The sequence below is a fragment of the Etheostoma spectabile genome, unplaced genomic scaffold, assembly GCF_008692095.1.
Source record: "Etheostoma spectabile isolate EspeVRDwgs_2016 unplaced genomic scaffold, UIUC_Espe_1.0 scaffold00009599, whole genome shotgun sequence".
Taxonomy (NCBI): domain Eukaryota; kingdom Metazoa; phylum Chordata; class Actinopteri; order Perciformes; family Percidae; genus Etheostoma; species Etheostoma spectabile.
This window is the reverse complement of record NW_022603725.1, coordinates 10,651-28,926: the sequence shown is the minus strand read 5'-3', so window position 1 is coordinate 28,926 and position 18,276 is coordinate 10,651. Positions and strand designations below refer to the sequence as shown.

Genomic DNA, 18,276 nt, shown 5'->3' with positions numbered 1-18,276 from the left:
TTTGTTTTTTTAAAGCGAAAGCACCCAAAAAAGTCTGAAAAAGCGCCAACAATTTTTTTTTTTTTAATTTTGACCCGGAAGGACAACAAGATCGTGGTCTACAGGAAGACATCACAAGGGTTAAAGTGAGCGTGAGTTCATACGTCTGAGTCCTCACAATATTATATTGTTGTTAATATATTATTAATAATAATGTATTCTTCATCTTAGACTTATATTTCTCTTTATTAATCTTTTTGGGATGACTCCCGCAAGGAAATTTACAGCATCGTTTTCAGCAAGAAGAATACAGAATAGACGACAATATAAAGATAACAATAATAATAGTAATAATAATAACAATGAGAACCTTGGCTATAAAAAGACATTAACCCTAACCCTAACACCCTAACCCCTAACCCTAAAACCCCCTAACCCCCTAACCCTAACCCACTAACACTTACCCTAACCCCTAACTCTAAAAACCCCCTAACCCTAACCCCTAACCCTAACGCTAACCCCTAACCATAACCCCTAACCCCTAACCCTAAACCCCCTAACTCTAAAACCCCCTAACCCTAACCCCCTAACCCTAACGCTAACCCCCTACCATAACCCTAACCCCCTAACCCTAAAACCCCCTAACCATAAATAATAGAACGTTGAAAAAGTGACAAAAATGTCAGTGAGAGATATGAGAAAATTTCTCATACTTTAAAACTTTTATGACCATCAATGATCCAAAGTTCAGCTCACCGTGTAATATTAAAAACATATTGCTGATCTTCCTGTAATGAAACCACCCTCTCTGAATCACCGTCCTATTTTAAAGTGTATCTGTGGTTTTTTCCTCATGAAGAGTTACTTGTTCATTGACTTTTAATCAGTTGTGAAATTGTGTGAGATCTTTATGTGAAAATGGAGAAAGCTGTCTCTACCAAAGTTGACTAAATGTCAACTGTCATCATTATTTAATACTGTAGAAAAGAAAATGAATCTCATGGATGTTCGGTGGTCTCTTTTCCTGTGATTTTATAAACTGAACATTTTGTTCTCCTCAGTGACCGACAGGAGAGATGATCAGAGGGGCAGAGTTTTTACCACCATTATTAAGACTGGGACTGAAGTATGGAAGGAGTTTCTCAGTAAAGGAGCAGCCAGTAAAGGAGTAGATAAGAGCTGCAGCATCAACGTCATAAAAGGAGACCAGACCCTCCTCATAATCCACATACACCCCACCTTCTGAGGAGGAGACTTCAGGGACAGAAGGACAGTAGGGTTTGCAAGAGCTTTGTATTTATTTCCATTTCTCAACCATAACGTCCAGTAACCATCCTGAGGGCTCGCTGTGATTGGTCCCTTCCTGTTGACCGACTCTCTGACCACTCCTAATAACCACTCAGTCTTCCCTTTAACCTGAACCTCGAAATAAAACTTTCCTGAAGAGAAACTCTGCTTTGCTAAGACATTAAAATAATAGTAAAATCTCTCTGGATTGTTTGGGAGATTCTTCCACATATTGCCATGATTAACTTGTTTCCCATCTTCAGACAGGATGAGCCAGGGATGTGCTGTATCTGGATCAAGAGTCACATCCACTTCATGCTGCTGGACCCTCTTCAGACCAGACTCAGGGAGCAGCTTCTTCATGTGTTTTCTGAGCATCTCCTCCAGCTGAGTCACAGCTCTCACCACAGTATTGTCATATGAAGGTGGACGGACGTTGACTTGTGTCCAGTCCTTGGTGGGTGGAACAGCGTTCAGGGAGGCGAAGCTCTGGAGGAGGTGTTTTTAACAATTCTTTGGTCACTTTTTCAATTTTTTTAGTCACTTTTTCAGTGTTGAAAAAAACCTACAAAAAAGCAGGAAAAAACATCCGCAAAAATATATATTTTTAAACATTTGTCGCTTTTTCCCAACGGTTTTTGTCAATTTTATTCCTACTTTTTGTTTTTTACTTTAAATGTTTGTCACTTTTTGACATTTTTTAATTATGTTTTAGTCAATTTAAAAAAATTCTTTTTCGCTTTTTTGTTTTTTGTTTTAGTTTTTGTTGATTTTTTTCCAACATTTGTCACTTTTCCTGCCATTTTTGTCAATTTCATTCAAATTTTTGTCACTTTTTAAAGTTTTTTAAACTATGTTCAAGTCAATTCATAACCAAATTATTTTGGCGCTTTTTCTGGATTTATGTCACTTTCCAGCATTTAAAAAAAATGTTTTCTTGATCTTTTTTCCTGCGTTTCTGTATTTTTTTAAAAAATTTGTCACTTTTTTCAACGTTCTTTTGTCAATTTTATTCCTTTTTTTGTCACTTTTTAATGTTGTTTTAATTGTGTTTTAGTCATTTTTTTTTTAAATGTCGCTTTTTCAGATTTTTTTTTTTATTGTTGATAACTGATAATGATTGAGAAAAGAAAAATTATTTTCATGGAGGTTCTGTGATTTTATAAACTGAACATTTTGTTCTCCTCAGTGACCGACAGGAGAGATGATCAGAGGGGCAGAGTTTTTACCACCAAATTATAACGGGGATTGAAGTATGGGAGGAGTTTCTCAGTGAAGGAGCAGCCAGTAAAGGAGTAGATAAGAGCTGCAGCATCAACGTCATAAAAGGAGACCAGACCCTCCTCATAATCCACAAACACCCCCACTTCTGAGGCAAGACCTGAGAGTCAGAAAGACATCAGGGTCAGCAAGAGCGTAGTACTCAATGGATTTCAAAAACTCTAATACCCAGTAACCGTCCTGAGGGCTCAGTGTGATGTCCCCCTTCCTGTTGACCGACTCTCTGACCACTCCTAAAGCCCAGTCGGTCTTCCCTTTAACCTGAACCTCAAAATAAAATCTTCCTGAAGAGAAACTCTGCTTTGCTAAGACAATAGCACTAGTATCAAATCTCTCTGGATTGTCTGGGAGATTCTTCACCACATCACCATAATAAACTTGTTTTCCATCATCAGACAGTATGAGTTCAGGATTTGCTGTATCAGGATCAAGAGTCACATCTACTTCAGACTGCTGGACCCTCTTCAGACCAGACTCAGAGAGCAGCTCCTTCATGTGTTTTCTGAGTGTCTCCTCCAGCTGATTCACAGCTCTCACCACAGTCCCCTCATATGAAGGTGGACGGACGTTGACTTGTGTCCAGTCCTTGGTGGGTGGACCAGCGTTCAGGGAGGTGAAGCTCTGGAGGAGGTGGAGGTGGTCTTCAGACTGTAGGAGCTGCTCCACCTCAGTGCTTCTCTTCTGCAGCTCAGAGATTTCCTGTTCCAGCTCTGTGATGAAGCCTTCAGCTGGTTGCTTTGTCCTTCTCTGCTTCTCTTGGATCGTCTCGATGAGCTCGGCCTGGCTTCTCTCAACAGACTCCTTCAGAGCGCTGAAGACCTGAACACCTTCTGCTATCTCTCTGTCAGCATCTTCATCACTGAGCTCCACTGAGTGTTTGATCTCCTGAATCTTCAGTCGTCTTTTCTGGATCATCTGCAGTATTTCAGCCCCTGTCTTCCACAGTTCTGCTTTCTTTGCTTCATATTCTTCCTTCTGAGGACCAACGAGATGTTTCTTTTGGTCTGAAACCTTCCAGGCTATGAAGACACACAGCAGACACAGCAGGAAGAACATCCAGGTCTTTCTTCCAGGTCCTTCTTTTGGTTCACGGGGAACTTCTTTTGGTCCGGGCAATTGTTGCTCTGAGCTGCTGCTGGCGTCCTGTTGAGTTGACTGTCTGAACTGAGCAGCCATCTCAGAGATGAAAGTGTTGACCTTAATCTCAGGTTTTATGTTAAAAACCTCTTTACAGTTGGGACACTGATAGGGAACATCAGTATCCAGTGTTTATTGATGCAGGTTTTACAGAAGTTGTGTCCACATGGTGTGGGACTGGATCAGTGAACACCTCCAGACAGATGGAGCACAGGAACTGGTCTTCAGTCAGCAGACAGCTGGCAGCAGAATATCGACACTCTGAGGACGAAAAGTGTGGAAAAATAAAATGTCATTACTTCAGAAGCCCTGAAAGACAAGGGGGAACAAATGGTGGGGAGTGTTGTCCAAAACTTAAGATTATCTCCCACATAGGAGATATTATCTAAAGATTATCTTCTCAGTAGATGATATTATCTCGGACGTATGAGATCAACTTTAAGGCTCAGTTAGGCTGGTTCGAGAGTGAGAAAACACTACTAAAAACCTGGGAATTTAAATAATTTCTATAAAACGTTATTCTCTCTTTCAGATTTTAATACAAAAACAGATTTCCACAAAATAATCAGTTCAGACAGAGACCATGGTCTTCGGTCTGCGACGTAGATTTCTTCTTCTAATGTTCACATTTAAACAAAACATCTGAGTGGAAAAGACTGTAGATGTGAGTAATTAACTGGGAGAGCTCTGTGCATCATCCTATGTCAAATGTATGCAAATTAGTGCATATTAATGTGGAGATTGTGATGATGTTATTATACCTACTGTATTCTCCTGTAGGAGAGAGAGAGATAATTAGATACTAGTAATCACCTACACACTAAAAAACGCTGGGTTATTCTAATGACCCACATGCTGGGTTAAGGCTGCTGGGTCTTAGGTTGGGTGATTTAAACCAGGGGTTCCCAAAACTTTTAGCCCAGGACCCCAAAGTACCGGTGCAAGTGACTTGCGACCCCCCCCACTATAGACGCATATAAACATTGCGCACAACCGCGCATGCACTACAGGTGTATCCAAATAAGAACATGTTGACAACACAAAATAACACAACAGCCATGACATCATTCTACAGTAATTTACTCATTACTTTAATTTGAACTAAACCTAATGAGATGGATGTGCAGGATGTTTGGAGCACAGCAGGTCCAGTCTCGGTTTAATGTTGGAGACCGCTACTCGGAGATCATCCTCCACATGCAATCGCCGTCTGAATTTATTTTTAAGGTACATCAGTACCGAGAAAGTCTTTTCGCACAAGTGAAACCCCCTACGTTGAATTCCCATAGAGGCAGATTTGTATTATTAAAGGCCAGTTATTTCATGGATCCTGATAAGGTTTTTAAGTCCAAAGGCCCAGGGAACTTTATCAGGATCCATGAAATAACTGGCCTTTAATAATAAAAAATCTGCCTCTATGGGAATTAACATAGGGGGTGTATACTTATGCCCCTGTATTTTAACATAGGGGGTGTATACTTATGCCCCTGTATTTTAACATAGGGGGGTGTATACTTATGCCCCTGTATTATAACATAGGGGGGGTATACTGCCCCTGTATTTTAACATAGGGGGGGTATACTCATGCCCCCTGTATTTTAACATAGGGGGTGTATACTTATGCCCCTGTATTTTAACATAGGGGGGGTATACTTATGCCCCTGTATTATAACATAGGGGGGGTATACTTATGCCCTGTATTATAACATAGGGGGGTGTATACTTATGCCCCCTGTATTTTAACATAGGGGGTGTATACTTATGCCCCTGTATTTTAACATAGGGGGGTGTATACTTATGCCCCTGTATTTTAACATAGGGGGGTGTATACTTATGCCCCTGTATTTAACATAGGGGGTATACTTATGCCCTCTGTATTTTAACATAGGGGGGTGTATACTTATGCCCCTGTATTTTAACATAGGGGGTGTATACTTATGCCCCTGTATTTTAACATAGGGGGGTATACTTATGCTCCCTGTATTTTAACATAGGGGGGTGTATACTTATGCCCCTTTATTTAACATAGGGGGGTGTATACTTATGCCCCTGTATTTTAACATAGGGGGGGTATACTTATGCCCCTGTATTTTAACATAGGGGGTGTATACTTATGCCCCTGTATTTTAACATAGGGGGTGTATACTTATGCCCCTGTATTTTAACATAGGGGGTGTATGCTTATGCCCCCTGTATTTTAACATAGGGGGGTGTATACTTATGCCCCTGTATTTTAACATAGGGGGGTGTATACTTATGCCCCTGTATTTTAACATAGGGGGGGGTATACTTATGCCCCTGTATTATAACATAGGGGGGTATACTTATGCCCCTGTATTATAACATAGGGGGGTATACTTATGCCCTGTATTATAACATAGGGGGGTATACTTATGCCCCTGTATTTTAACATAGGGGGGTGTATTCTTATGCCCCCTGTATTTTAACATAGGGGGGGTATACTCATGCCCCCTGTATTTAACATAGGGGGGTATACTTATGCCCCTGTATTTTAACATAGGGGGGGTATACTTATGCCCCTGTATTATAACATAGGGGGTGTATACTTATGCCCCTGTATTTTAACATAGGGGGGGTATACTTATGCCCCTGTATTTAACATAGGGGGTGTATACTTATGCCCCTGTATTTAACATAGGGGGGTGTAGAGAGAGAGAGACTACTGTATTCACCAGAATGAAATGAAATATACCAGGAATAATAAATAAGATTAAATAAAATGAGATAGCAAAGATTAAAATGCCAGAACTACTGAGAAACAAACAGTATGTAATGATATGATCAGCTGGTCTGACAGCAGGACAGAGACAGGGAGGCAGAGAGGAAAGAGTTAAAAACTGTCAATGATCGGCTTTATATTCAATAAAAGATCAAATCAGACGCTGTGTGACTCTATGTGGAAGCTAAGCTAGGCTAGTTAGCCTTTAGCTGTTAGCAGAACACCTTATCTGCTGTTACTCAGCTTCTCTGGTCTGGATCCTGGTTTTAACGTTGACCCGGTATTTAGAGAGTGTGTTCTGTCTCCGTGTGCTCACCTGTGTTGCTGAGAAAAGCTGCTGATTGGTAGAAAGTTTCTTTAGAGAGAAACGGAGAGACTCAGGTAAACTTTGCAAACCTGCATTTCAGGAAGTGTGAGGTTCCTCCCCCAGAGAGGGAGGCGTTCCCCCCCCAGAGAGGGAGGCGTTACTCCCTCTCTGGGAGATCATTTAACCCCTGTGGCGTCTGCCCGGCAACTTTGGGTTTAAATGGGTGGAAATTTCAACGTTTTGTTGTTTTTTTCTCCACTTTTTCTACACGTTTTTGTAAGTTTTATTCCAATTTTTGGCACTTTTTTAACGATGTTTAATTCAGTTTGAGTCCGTTTTTTAACAATTTTTTCTCGCATTTCAAATTTTTCGGTTATCTTTTCAGCGTTTGTAAATGTTTTTGTTGATTTGTTTTCCTGCGTTTTTGTAGTTTTTTTCAACATTTGTCACTTTTCTTTGACGTTTTTGTAAATTTTATTAGATTTTATGTCACCTGTTGTAAGTTTTTTTAAATAACTTTCAGTCACTTTGAGTCACTTTCCCGTTTTTTAGTCACTTTTGCAGCGTTTAAAAAAATAATTTAACTTTCAATTTTTTTGTCACTTTTTGAACGTTTTTTTGATTATGTTTGAATCATTTTTTTAACAATTCCTTAGCAATTATTTTGTTGCTTTTTCCAAATTTTTTGGTCGTTTTTCAGCATTTAAAACATGTTTTTTCTTGATTTGTTTCCTGCGTTTTTTTTGTTTTTTTCAGCATTTGTCACTTTTTTCAACGTTCTCTTGTCAATTTTTATTCCTATTTTTGTCACTTTTTTAACGTTTTAATTATGTTTTAGTCAATTTGTTTTTTAAATGTCGCATATAGACTGCGATTCAGCTGAATGCTTCTTCCGAGAGAAAGGGTGACTCTCTCATATGATTATGTATAACTATATATTTATTTCCTTCATACGAACAACCAGAATCAGCAGCTTTATGCCCCTAGTGTCGGTGATGGATACACAGTCTCACTTCCTGCTCGTCAAATGTCGGACGCATGTTCGAGCCCCCGGGCGTCAGCTCCAACAACAGAGGCGTAGCCTTTGCATTGTTTTTTGACGTGGGGGGGGGGGGGGTCCGTCAGATAGACATTCATGTTAACTCCTCACCGTCGCATATCAGAATCAGAAATACTTTATTGATCCCTGAAGGGAATTCTGTGTTACAGTTGCACAAATAGTAGAAATAACAAGTAGAAATATAAATAAAGAAATATAAAGAAAGTAGATATGCACGGTATATTTATTCTCTTAAGCTTCTTTTCCTTCTTTGTATCCAGCGAAATTGATATAATGTCACTTAAATTTGATAAAACTGATATTGAATCAACAATGTAATCAAATCGCAGAATCATTGGCAACACGCAGCTGTAATCAGGATCCAAACATGCAGGAACACACACTCTGGAGATAAAACTAGTGAGATGTCTCACTCTGGAGATAAAACTAGAGAGATGTCTCACTCTGGAGATAAACTAGAGAGATGTCTCACTCTGGAGATAAATAGTGAGATGTCTCACTCTGGAGATAAAACTAGAGAGATGTCTCACTCTGGAGATAAAACTAGAGAGATGTCTCACTCTGGAGATAAAACTAGAGAGATGTCTCACTCTGGAGAAAACTGAGAGATGTCTCACTCTGGAGATAAAACTAGTGAGATGTCTCACTCTGGAGATAAAACTAGAGAGATGTCTCACTCTGGAGATAAAACTAGAGAGATGTCTCACTCTGGAGATAAAACTAGAGAGACGTCTCACTCTGGAGATAAAACTAGTGAGATGTCTCACTCTGGAGATAAAACTAGAGAGACGTCTCACTCTGGAGATAAAACTAGAGAGATGTCTCACTCTGGAGATAAAACTAGAGAGATGTCTCACTCTGGAGATAAGACTAGAGAGATGTCTCACTCTGGAGATAAACTAGAGAGACGTCTCACTCTGGAGATAAAACTAGTGAGATGTCTCACTCTGGAGATAACACAGAGAGATGTCTCACTCTGGAGATAAAACTAGTGAGATGTCTCACTCTGGAGATAAAACTAGAGAGATGTCTCACTCTGGAGATAAAACTAGTGAGATGTCACTCTGGAGATAAAACTAGTGGGATGTCTCACTCTGGAGATAAAACTAGTGAGATGTCTCACTCTGGAGATAAAACTAGAGAGAGATGTCTCACTCTGGAGATAAAACTAGTGAGATGTCTCTCTGGAGATAAAACTAGTGAGATGTCTCACTCTGGAGATAAAACAGAGACCTAAACAACAGGGTGAGAACAGGATCTGCAGCAATGTGCAGAACAACAACAATATGGTGTTTTATGAAAATGAAACCATGGAAACCTACAACATACAAAACCTGTTTTACAGCCTAAAGATGTCTCTTTTATGTAACTCAGAACGTTAAAGAAAGAAATAAGATAGTGTATTAATAGGCTGGAACTAATATTATACAATAGACATCTTTGAATATGTAACCGGTCTGGCCTCAGTACCGGTTACCTGCGTTGTGTCTAGAGTGAAGACGAGGGGGACTCAGGCCTTGGCACAGGACGTTTAATGCTGTTGAGTGTTTTAGGGAAAGAAAAACACAGCGTTGCTCATTCGCCCTCAACACACGCCTAACAACATAAAAAGAAATACATACACTTATACAGGCGCAGTGCTGAAGACATTGACATTAAGCTAGCTCACTAAAACACTCAGAACAGAACAATATACAAAAATACACGGAAGGAAATGAAGCACAACAACTGTTAAAAACCTTTACTAATCACAATCATCCTGTCTTACACTTAAATACACATTGAACATAGTATTTAATACGTCTGCCTCGCGCTACACACGCTACCTACCGCTCTCGGCCAGATCCAACACCGTCGGACGAGAGCCGGGAAAACAAACGGTACGTTCCCAAAACGACCCAGCAGAGGGCGCATTTCTCATGTAAAATACATAAACAGTCCCTTTGTTATTTAAAGAGCAACCAAACCAAAACCAAAAATACACAGTAAAATGAGGGATATTTGGTGGAATTCAAACGTTTTTCCATACCTGCTACAAATACATAAAATATAATAATGGACACCCCGTCGGGCATTACCTGTTACAAATTTATTTTATATTTTTGGGGTTTTCTTTCAACCAAAATTGTCAAAAATAATAACTTAGATGGTTCCCTACGTTATTCACAAGTAAATAAATGACCAGTTCACTACTTTAATTCATTTTTTTTCAATTTTATAGCATTTGAAAAAAACGTAAAATAATTGAACATTGAAAAAAGTGACAAAATGTCAATGAAAGATATGAGAAAACTTCTAATATCTTTAAAACCTTTTTAACCCATCAAGGTTGCTGATTCTGTAATGTAACCACTCTCTGAATCCCCGTCCTTAGATTTTAAGTGTATCTTGTTTTTCCTCATGAAGAGATACTTGTTCATTGACTTTTAATCAGTTGTGAAATTTGTGTGAGATTTATGTGAAAATGGAGAAAGCTGTCTCCACTAAAGTCGACTAAATGTCAACTGTCATCATTATTTGATGCTGTAGAAAAGAAAAATGATTCTCATGGATGTTCTGTGGCCTCTTTTCTGTGATTTTATAAACTGAACATTTTGTTCTCCTCAGTGACCGACAGGAGAGATGATCAGAGGGGCAGAGTTTTTACCACCATCATTATAACGGGGACTGAAGAATGGAGGAGTTTCTCAGTGAAGGAGCAGCCAGTAAAGGAGTAGATAAGAGATTCAGCATCAACGTCATAAAAGGAGACCAGACCCTCCTCATAATCCACAAATACCCCCACCTTCTGAGGAGGAGACTTCAGGGACAGAAGGACATCAGGGTTTGCAAGAGCTTTGTACTCAGTTCCATTTCTCAACCATATCACCCAGTAACCGTCCTGAGGGCTCAGTGTGATTGGTCCCTTCCTGTTGACCGACTCTCTGGCCACTCCTAAAGTCCACGCAGTCTTCCCTTTAACCTGAACCTCAAAATAAAATCTTCCTGAAGAGAAACTCTGCTTTGCTAAGACATTAAAATAATAGTAAAATCTCTCTGGATTGTCTGAGAGATTCTTCCTCATATTACTGTCATGCACTTGCTTTCCATCATCAGACAGGATGAGTCTAGGATGTGCTGTATCAGGATCAAGAGTCACATCCACTTCATGCTGCTGGACCATCTTCAGACCAGACTCAGGGAGAAGATTCTTCATCTGTTTTCTGAGCATCTCCTCCAGCTGATTCACAGCTCTCACCACAGTCCCCTCATATGAAGACGGATGGACGTGGACTTGTGTCCAGTCCTTGTTGGGTGGAGCAGCGTTCAGGGAGGTGAAGCTCTGGAGGAGGTGGAGGTGGTCTTCAGACTGTAGGAGCTGCTCCACCTCAGTGCTTTTCTTCTGCAGCTCAGAGACTTCCTGTTCCAGCTCTGTGATGAAGCCTTCAGCTGGTTGCTTTGTCCTTCTTTGCTTCTCTTGGATCGTCTTGATGAGCTCGGCCTGGCTTCTCTCAACAGACTCCTTCAGAGCGCTGAAGACCTGAACACCTTCTGCTATCTCTCTCTCAGCATCTTCATCACTGAGCTCCACTGAGTGTTTGATCTCCTGAATCTTCAGCCATCTCTTCTGGATCATCTGCAGAATTTCAGCCCCTGTCTTCCACAGTTCTGCTTTCTTTGCTTCATATTCTTCCTTCTGAGGACCAACAAGATGTTTCTTTTGGTCTGAAACCTTCCAGGCTATGAAGACACACAGCAGACACAGCAGGAAGAACATCCAGGTCTTTCTTTTGGATCCTGAGTAGACTTCACGAGTTGACTGTCTGAACTGAGCAGCCATCTCAGAGATGAAAGTGTTGACCTTCAGCTCAGGTTTGATGTTAAAAACCTCTTTACAGTTGGGACACTGATAGGGAACATCAGTATCCCAGTGTTTATTGATGCAGGTTTTACAGAAGTTGTGTCCACATGGTGTGGTGACTGGATCAGTGAACACCTCCAGACAGATGGAGCACAGGAACTGGTCTTCAGTCAGCAGACAGCTGGCAGCAGACATATCGACACTCTGAGGATGAAAAGTGTGGAAAAATAAAAATGTCATTACTTCAGAAGCTCTGAAAGACAAGGTGGAAACAAATGGTGGGGAGTGTTGGTCAAAACTTAAGATTATCACCGTACCTACGTAGATTTCTTCTTCTAATGTTCACATTCAAACATAACATCTGAGTGGAAAAGACTGTAGATGTAAGTCATTAACTGGGGAAGCTCTGGGCATCATCCTATGTCAAATGTACACAAGTTAGTGCATATTAATGTGGAGATTGTGATGATGTTATTATACGCCACTGTATTCTCCTGTAGGAGAGAGAGAGAGAGAGAGAGAGAATTAGACACTCCTTTATTCACCTGTAGTGTTGAAACAAAGAGAGTAATTAATTCAATCCCTCCATTAACAAGTTACCAGGGACATACACACAAACCAAAAATACAAGAAATATACCAGGAATAATAAATATAATAAATGCTAATATATAGCAAAGATTAAAATGCCAGAACTACTGAGAAACATAGATGAATGAACAACAACGTACATGTATGTACAAGGGTAGAATTATAATAAAAAATAGTAGATATTAAATATGAAGTGAGCAGTGACATCAGCCTGTAAGACCACTATATAACCTCGGCTAACTTATTAACTTACTACATTAACTAGCAGCTCACACGTGCTGTAGGTAGGATTGAGAAGATCCAGGACTCCTCAGTCCCCCCCCCCCTTTCTGCTAAACCCCAACGGTCTCCTAAGCCCCTCCCCCCATGAGGGACATTAAATGTGTGTGCATGAGCAGTGATTAGACACTCCCCCCGGCCCTGATTGGTGCGTCTGAACTGGATCTTTGCAGATCTCACTGCAGGCTGTAGGGGGCGCCAGAGGAGCCGGATCTGGTTTTTAATGACCTGCTTCATGTAGTTCTACTGGGCTCAGTTTCAGCAAATATGACAGAAAGTTATTTTTATAAGTCTTACCTACTGGATCTTTTAACTTTGAGCAAAGCTGCTGCCCCCAAAACCCCCACGGCCCCCGATATGGACCTGAAGCTAAACACTGGTCCTGAGTGTGACTTCCTGTCCGAGTAGAGCTCAGGTTGTGAGTTCAGACGCGTTAATTATAGAATATAATAAACACAGTAAATATATGTAATAATATGATCAGATGGTCTGTCTTCCAAAGGCCGACAGCAGGAAGTACAGAGACAGGGAGGCAGAGAGGAAAGAGTTAAAAACTGTAAATGTTCTTCTTTATAATCAATAAAAGATCAAATCAGACGCTGTGTGACTCTATGTGGAAGCTAAGCTAGGCTAGTTAGCTTTTAGCTTTAGCAGGAACACCTTATCTGCTGTTACTCAGCTTCTCTGGTCTGGATCCTGGTTTTAACGTTGACCCGGTATTTAGAGAGTGTGTTCTGTCTCCGTGTGCTCACCTGTGTTGCTGAGAAAAAGCTGCTGATTGGTAGAAAGTTTCTTTAGAGAGAAACGGAGAGACTCAGGTAAACTTTGCAAACCTGCATTTCAGGAAGTGTGAGGTTCCTCCCCCCAGAGAGGGAGGCGTTCCTCCCCCCAGGGAGGCCCCCCCCCCCCCCCCCCCCCCCCCCCCTCCTTTTTTTAAATTTAAATCTGGGAGATACATTTTAACCTTCCCCTCAACCTGCAACTTTGGGTTTCTGGGTGGAAATTTTGTTGTTTTTTTTCTATACTTTCTCACTGTTTTTGTCAATTTTTTAACGTTTTTTAAATTATGTTTGAGTAAATGTTTTAACAATTCTTTGGTCACTTTTTCCAATTTTTTGGTCACTTTTTCAGCATTTAAAAAAATGTTTTTGCAGATTTTTTAACATTTTTTTTAATTAACTTGTTTTTGTCACTTTTTTCAGTGTTTACATTTTTTTTACTTTACATTTTTAGTCACTTTTTTAAAGTTTTTAATTATGTTTTAGTCAATTAAAAAAAATTCTGTTTTGCTTTTTCGGATTTTTTTTTTGTTTTGTTGATTTTTTTCCAGTATTTGTCACTTTTTAAAAGGTTTTTGAATTATGTTTGAGTCAATTTATGACCAATTCTTTTTCCAGATTTTTGGTCACTTTTCAGCATAAAAAAGAAAATCTGGATTTGTTTTCCTGCGTTTTTGTATTTTTTTTAAGCATTTGTCACATTTTTCAACGTTCGGGAAATTCTGTGTTACAGTTGCACAAAATATATAATATGAGTAGTAGAAATATGAAATATAAGGAGTGTGGAAATGGAAATGTATGGTATTATTGTTCTATTATGCTTCTTTTCCTTCTTTGGATCCAAGCAAAATTGATATAATGGCACAGAAATTTGATAAAATTTATATTGAATCAACAATTTAGTCAAATCGCAGAATCATTGACAACACGCAGCTGTAATGAGGATCCAATGACTACAGCTAACATGCAGCAACACACACAGATACACACACAGATACACACACTCAGAACTACACACCAATGTATTCAATTCAATTTTATTTAGAGTATCAATTCATAACAAGAGTTATCTCGAGACAGATAGAGCAGGTCTAGACCGCTCTATAATTTACAGGTAGAGCAGGTCTAGACCTCTCTATAATTTACAGATAGAGCAGGTCTAGACCACTCTATAATTTACAGATAGAGCAGGTCTAGACCTCTCTATAATTTACAGATAGAGCAGGTCTAGACCTCTCTATAATCTACAGATAGAGCAGGTCTAGACCGCTCTATAATTTACAGGTAGAGCAGGTCTAGACCGCTCTATAATTTACAGATAGAGCAGGTCTAGACCTCTCTATAATCTACAGATAGAGCAGGTCTAGACCGCTCTATAATTTACAGGTAGAGCAGGTCTAGACCGCTCTATAATTTACAGATAGAGCAGGTCTAGACCTCTCTATAATTTACAGATAGAGCAGGTCTAGACCTCTCTATAATTTACAGATAGAGCAGGTCTAGACCGCTCTATAATTTACAGGTAGAGCAGGTCTAGACCGCTCTATAATTTACAGATAGAGCAGGTCTAGACCGCTCTATAATTTACAGGTAGAGCAGGTCTAGACCGCTCTATAATCTACAGATAGAGCAGGTCTAGTCTTCCACACACACACACACACTTGGAAAAAAAACATCCATGGTGTTCTGAGTGAGGTCCGGTTTCTGAATGTCCTCTGATCCGGTTTCTGAATGTCCTCTGATCCGGTTTCTGAATGTCCTCTGATCCGGTTTCTGAGTGTCCTCTGATCCGGTTTCTGAGTGTCCTCTGTCTTCAGTCTCCAGGTGAGATGTCCAACATCTGCACGGCTTTCTACGTCACTAAAGACGAGGTGGCTAACCGTAGCATGCTAACCGTAGCATTCTAGCTCGTTCTCAATGGAAGACACTGCTCCAACAGCTTCTAGTTGACCAGAATCTCCAAAAGAACTACTTCCTGTCCCTGTTCTACTTCCTGTCCCTGTTCTACTTCTTGTCCCTGGTCTACTTCCTGTCCCTGTTCTACTTCCTGTCCCTGTTCTACTTCCTGTCCCTGTTCTACTTCCTGTCCCTGTTGTGTCCCTGGTCTAGAAGAAGTCTCCCAGCTGATCCTGTCTTGGACTGACCAAAGCTGGAGAAAGAGTTATCAGCTGATGGATCTTACCGAGCTACTGAGCATGTGCAGCTCCCAACAAAGATAGGACAGAAGGGAGATGTCTCACTCTGGAGATAGAACTAGAATGATGTCTCACTCTGGAGATAAAACTAGAGAGATGTCTCACTCTGGAGATAAAACTAGAGAGATGTCTCACTCTGGAGATAAAACTAGAGAGATGTCTCACTCTGGAGATAAAACTAGTGAGATGTCTCACTCTGGAGATAAAACTAGAGAGATGTCTCACTCTGGAGATAAAACTAGTGAGATGTCTCACTCTGGAGATAAAACTAGAGAGATGTCTCACTCTGGAGATAAAACTAGAGAGATGTCTCACTCTGGAGATAAAACTAGTGAGATGTCTCACTCTGGAGATAAAACTAGTGAGATGTCTCACTCTGGAGATAAAACAGAGACCTGAACACACAGGGGTGAAACAGGATCTGCAGCAATGTGCAGTACAACAACAATATGGTGTTTTATGAAAATGAAACCATGGAAACTACAACCTCAAAATACAATGATGACCCTGAACAGAATATGAGCAGAATATGGGAACTTTAAAATGTGTCCAACACACAAAACCTTTTTTTACAGTCTAAAGATGTCTCTTTTTATGTAACTCAGAACATTAAAGAAAGAAATAAGGTAGTGTAGTAGTTGGCTGGAACTAATATTATAAAATAGAAGATCTACGAATACATTAAATATAATAATGGACACCCCGTCAGGCCTATTTATCTGATATTTCTGGAGGTTTTCACAGCAGTTCTCCTCAGTGACTGACAGGAGAGATGATCAGAGGGGCAGAGTTTTTACCACCGTCATTAATACAGGGACTGAAGTATGGGAGGAGTTTCTCAGTAAAGGAGCAGCCAGTAAAGGAGTAGATAAGAGCTGCAGCATCAACATCATAAAAGGAGACCAGACCCTCCTCATAATCCACAAACACCCCCACCTTCTGAGGAGGAGACTTCAGAGACAGAAGGACAGCAGGGTTAGCAGCAGCTTTGTATTCATTGTAATTTCTTAACCATATCGTCCAGTAACCATCCTGAGGGCTCAGTGTGATGTCTCCCTTCCTGTTGACCGACTCTCTGACCACTCCTAAATCCCAAGAAGACTTCCCTTTAACCTGAACCTCGAAATAAAATCTTCCTGAAGAGAAACTCTGCTTTGCTAAGACAATAACACAAGTATCAAATCTCTTTGGATTGTTTGGGAGATTCTTCCACATATTGCCATGATTAACTTGTTTTCCATCTTCAGACAGGATGAGTCTAGGATGTGCTGTATCAGGATCAAGAGTCACATCCACTTCAGACTGCTGGACCCTCTTCAGACCAGACTCAGAGAGCAGCTTCTTCATGTGTTTTCTGAGCATCTCCTCCAGCTGATTCAAAGCTCTCACCACAGTCCCCTCATATGAAGGTGGATGGACGTTGACTTGTGTCCAGTCCTTGTTGGGTGGAGCAGCGTTCAGGGAGGTGAAGCTCTGGAGGAGGTGGAGGTGGTCTTCAGACTGTATGAGCTGCTCTACCTCAGTGCTTCTCTTCTGCAGCTCAGAGATTTCCTGTTCCAGCTCTGTGATGAAGCCTTCAGCTGGTTGCTTTGTCCTTCTCTGCTTCTCTTGGATCGTCTCAATGAGCTCGGCCTGGTTTCTCTCAACAGACACCTTCAGAGCGCTGAAGACCTGAACACCTACTGCTATCTCTATGTCAGCATCTTCATCACTGAGCTCCACTGAGTGTTTGATCTCCTGAATCTTCAGTCGTCTCTTCTGGATCATCTGCAGAATTTCAGCACCTGTCTTCCACAGTTCTGCTTTCTTTGCTTCATATTCTTCCTTCTGAGGACCAACGAGATGTTTCTTTTGGTCTGAAACCTTCCAGGCTATGAAGACACACAGCAGACACAGCAGGAAGAACATCCAGATCTTTCTTTTGGATCCTGAGTAGACTTCACGAGTTGACTGTCTGAACTGAGCAGCCATCTCAGAGATGAAAGTGTTGACCTTCAGCTCAGGTTTGATGTTAAAAACCTCTTTACAGTTGGGACACTGATAAGGAACATCAGTGTCCCAGTGTTTATTGATGCAGGTTTTACAGAAGTTGTGTCCACATGGTGTGCTGACTGGATCAGTGAACACCTCCAGACAGATGGAGCACAGGAACTGATCTTCAGTCAGCAGACAGCTGGCAGCAGACATATCGACGCTCTGAGGACGAAAAGTGTGGAAAAATAAAAATGTCATTAGTTCAGAAGCTCTGAAAGACAAGGTAGAAACAAATGGTGGGGAGTGTTGTCCAAAACTTAAGATTATCTCCGTACCTACGTAGATTTCTTCTTCTAATGTTCACATTCAAACATAACGTCTGAGTGGAAAAGACTGTAGATGTAAGTCATTAACTGGGGAAGCTCTGGGCATCATCCTATGTCAATTGTATGCAAGTTAGTGCATATTAATGTGGAGATTGTGATGATGTTATTATACCTACTGTATTCTCCTGTAGAGAGAGAGAGAGAGAGAGAGAGAGAGAGAGAGAGAATTAGACACTCCTGTATTCACCTGTAGTGTTGAAACAAAGAGAGGTAATTCATTCAATCCCTCCATTAACAAGTTACCAGGGACATACACACAAACCAAAAATACAAGAAATATACCAGGAATAATAAATATATAATAAATGCTAATAAATAGCAAAGATTAAAATACCAGAACTACTGAGTGTGTTCTGTCTCCGTGTGCTCACCTGTGTTGCTGAGAAAAAGCTGCTGATTGGTAGAAAGTTTCTTTAGAGAGAAACGGAGAGACTCAGGTAA

At 40.5% G+C, this 18,276-nt stretch overlaps 3 protein-coding genes across 5 annotated transcripts; all 3 read right to left on the bottom strand.

Moving 5' to 3' along the window:
* Positions 1-631: 631 nt before the first annotated feature.
* Positions 632-3,906, bottom strand: LOC116679161 (nuclear factor 7, brain-like). Its single transcript, XM_032508846.1, is given in 3 exon segments — positions 632-1,218; positions 1,221-1,755; positions 2,614-3,906. Coding segments are annotated over 3 exon segments (1,827 nt in total). The 5' UTR covers positions 3,724-3,906; the 3' UTR covers positions 632-1,036.
* A 5,998-nt stretch (positions 3,907-9,904) lies between these two features.
* On the bottom strand, positions 9,905-13,380 carry LOC116679163 (nuclear factor 7, ovary). Of its 3 annotated transcripts, XM_032508849.1 has the most exons (3): positions 13,254-13,356; positions 11,950-12,126; positions 9,905-11,836 (listed from the first exon to the last, which is right to left on the bottom strand). In XM_032508849.1, exon 3 carries the CDS (start codon positions 11,825-11,827, stop codon positions 10,418-10,420), a length of 1,410 nt encoding a protein of 469 aa, XP_032364740.1. In that variant the 5' UTR covers positions 11,828-11,836; positions 11,950-12,126; positions 13,254-13,356; the 3' UTR covers positions 9,905-10,417. The 3 variants fall into 3 exon arrangements, with proteins under 3 accessions (XP_032364740.1, XP_032364741.1, XP_032364739.1); XM_032508850.1 differs by lacking the exon at positions 11,950-12,126 and having other exon boundaries at positions 13,254-13,380; XM_032508848.1 differs by lacking the exon at positions 11,950-12,126 and having other exon boundaries at positions 9,905-11,853; positions 13,254-13,310.
* Positions 13,381-16,221: 2,841 nt separating this feature from the next.
* LOC116679162 (E3 ubiquitin-protein ligase TRIM21-like) lies at positions 16,222-18,276 on the bottom strand. Its single transcript, XM_032508847.1, has 3 exons — positions 18,207-18,276; positions 17,785-17,960; positions 16,222-17,671 (listed from the first exon to the last, which is right to left on the bottom strand). Exon 3 carries the CDS (start codon positions 17,660-17,662, stop codon positions 16,229-16,231), a length of 1,434 nt encoding a protein of 477 aa, XP_032364738.1. The 5' UTR covers positions 17,663-17,671; positions 17,785-17,960; positions 18,207-18,276; the 3' UTR covers positions 16,222-16,228.

What these genes read in the sequence shown, in the direction of transcription:
- LOC116679163 (XM_032508850.1), bottom strand. Translation starts at nt 11,827, where the DNA reads ATGTCTGCTGCCAGCTGTCTGCTGACTGAAGACCAGTTCCTGTGCTCC.
- LOC116679162 (XM_032508847.1), bottom strand. Translation starts at nt 17,662, where the DNA reads ATGTCTGCTGCCAGCTGTCTGCTGACTGAAGATCAGTTCCTGTGCTCC.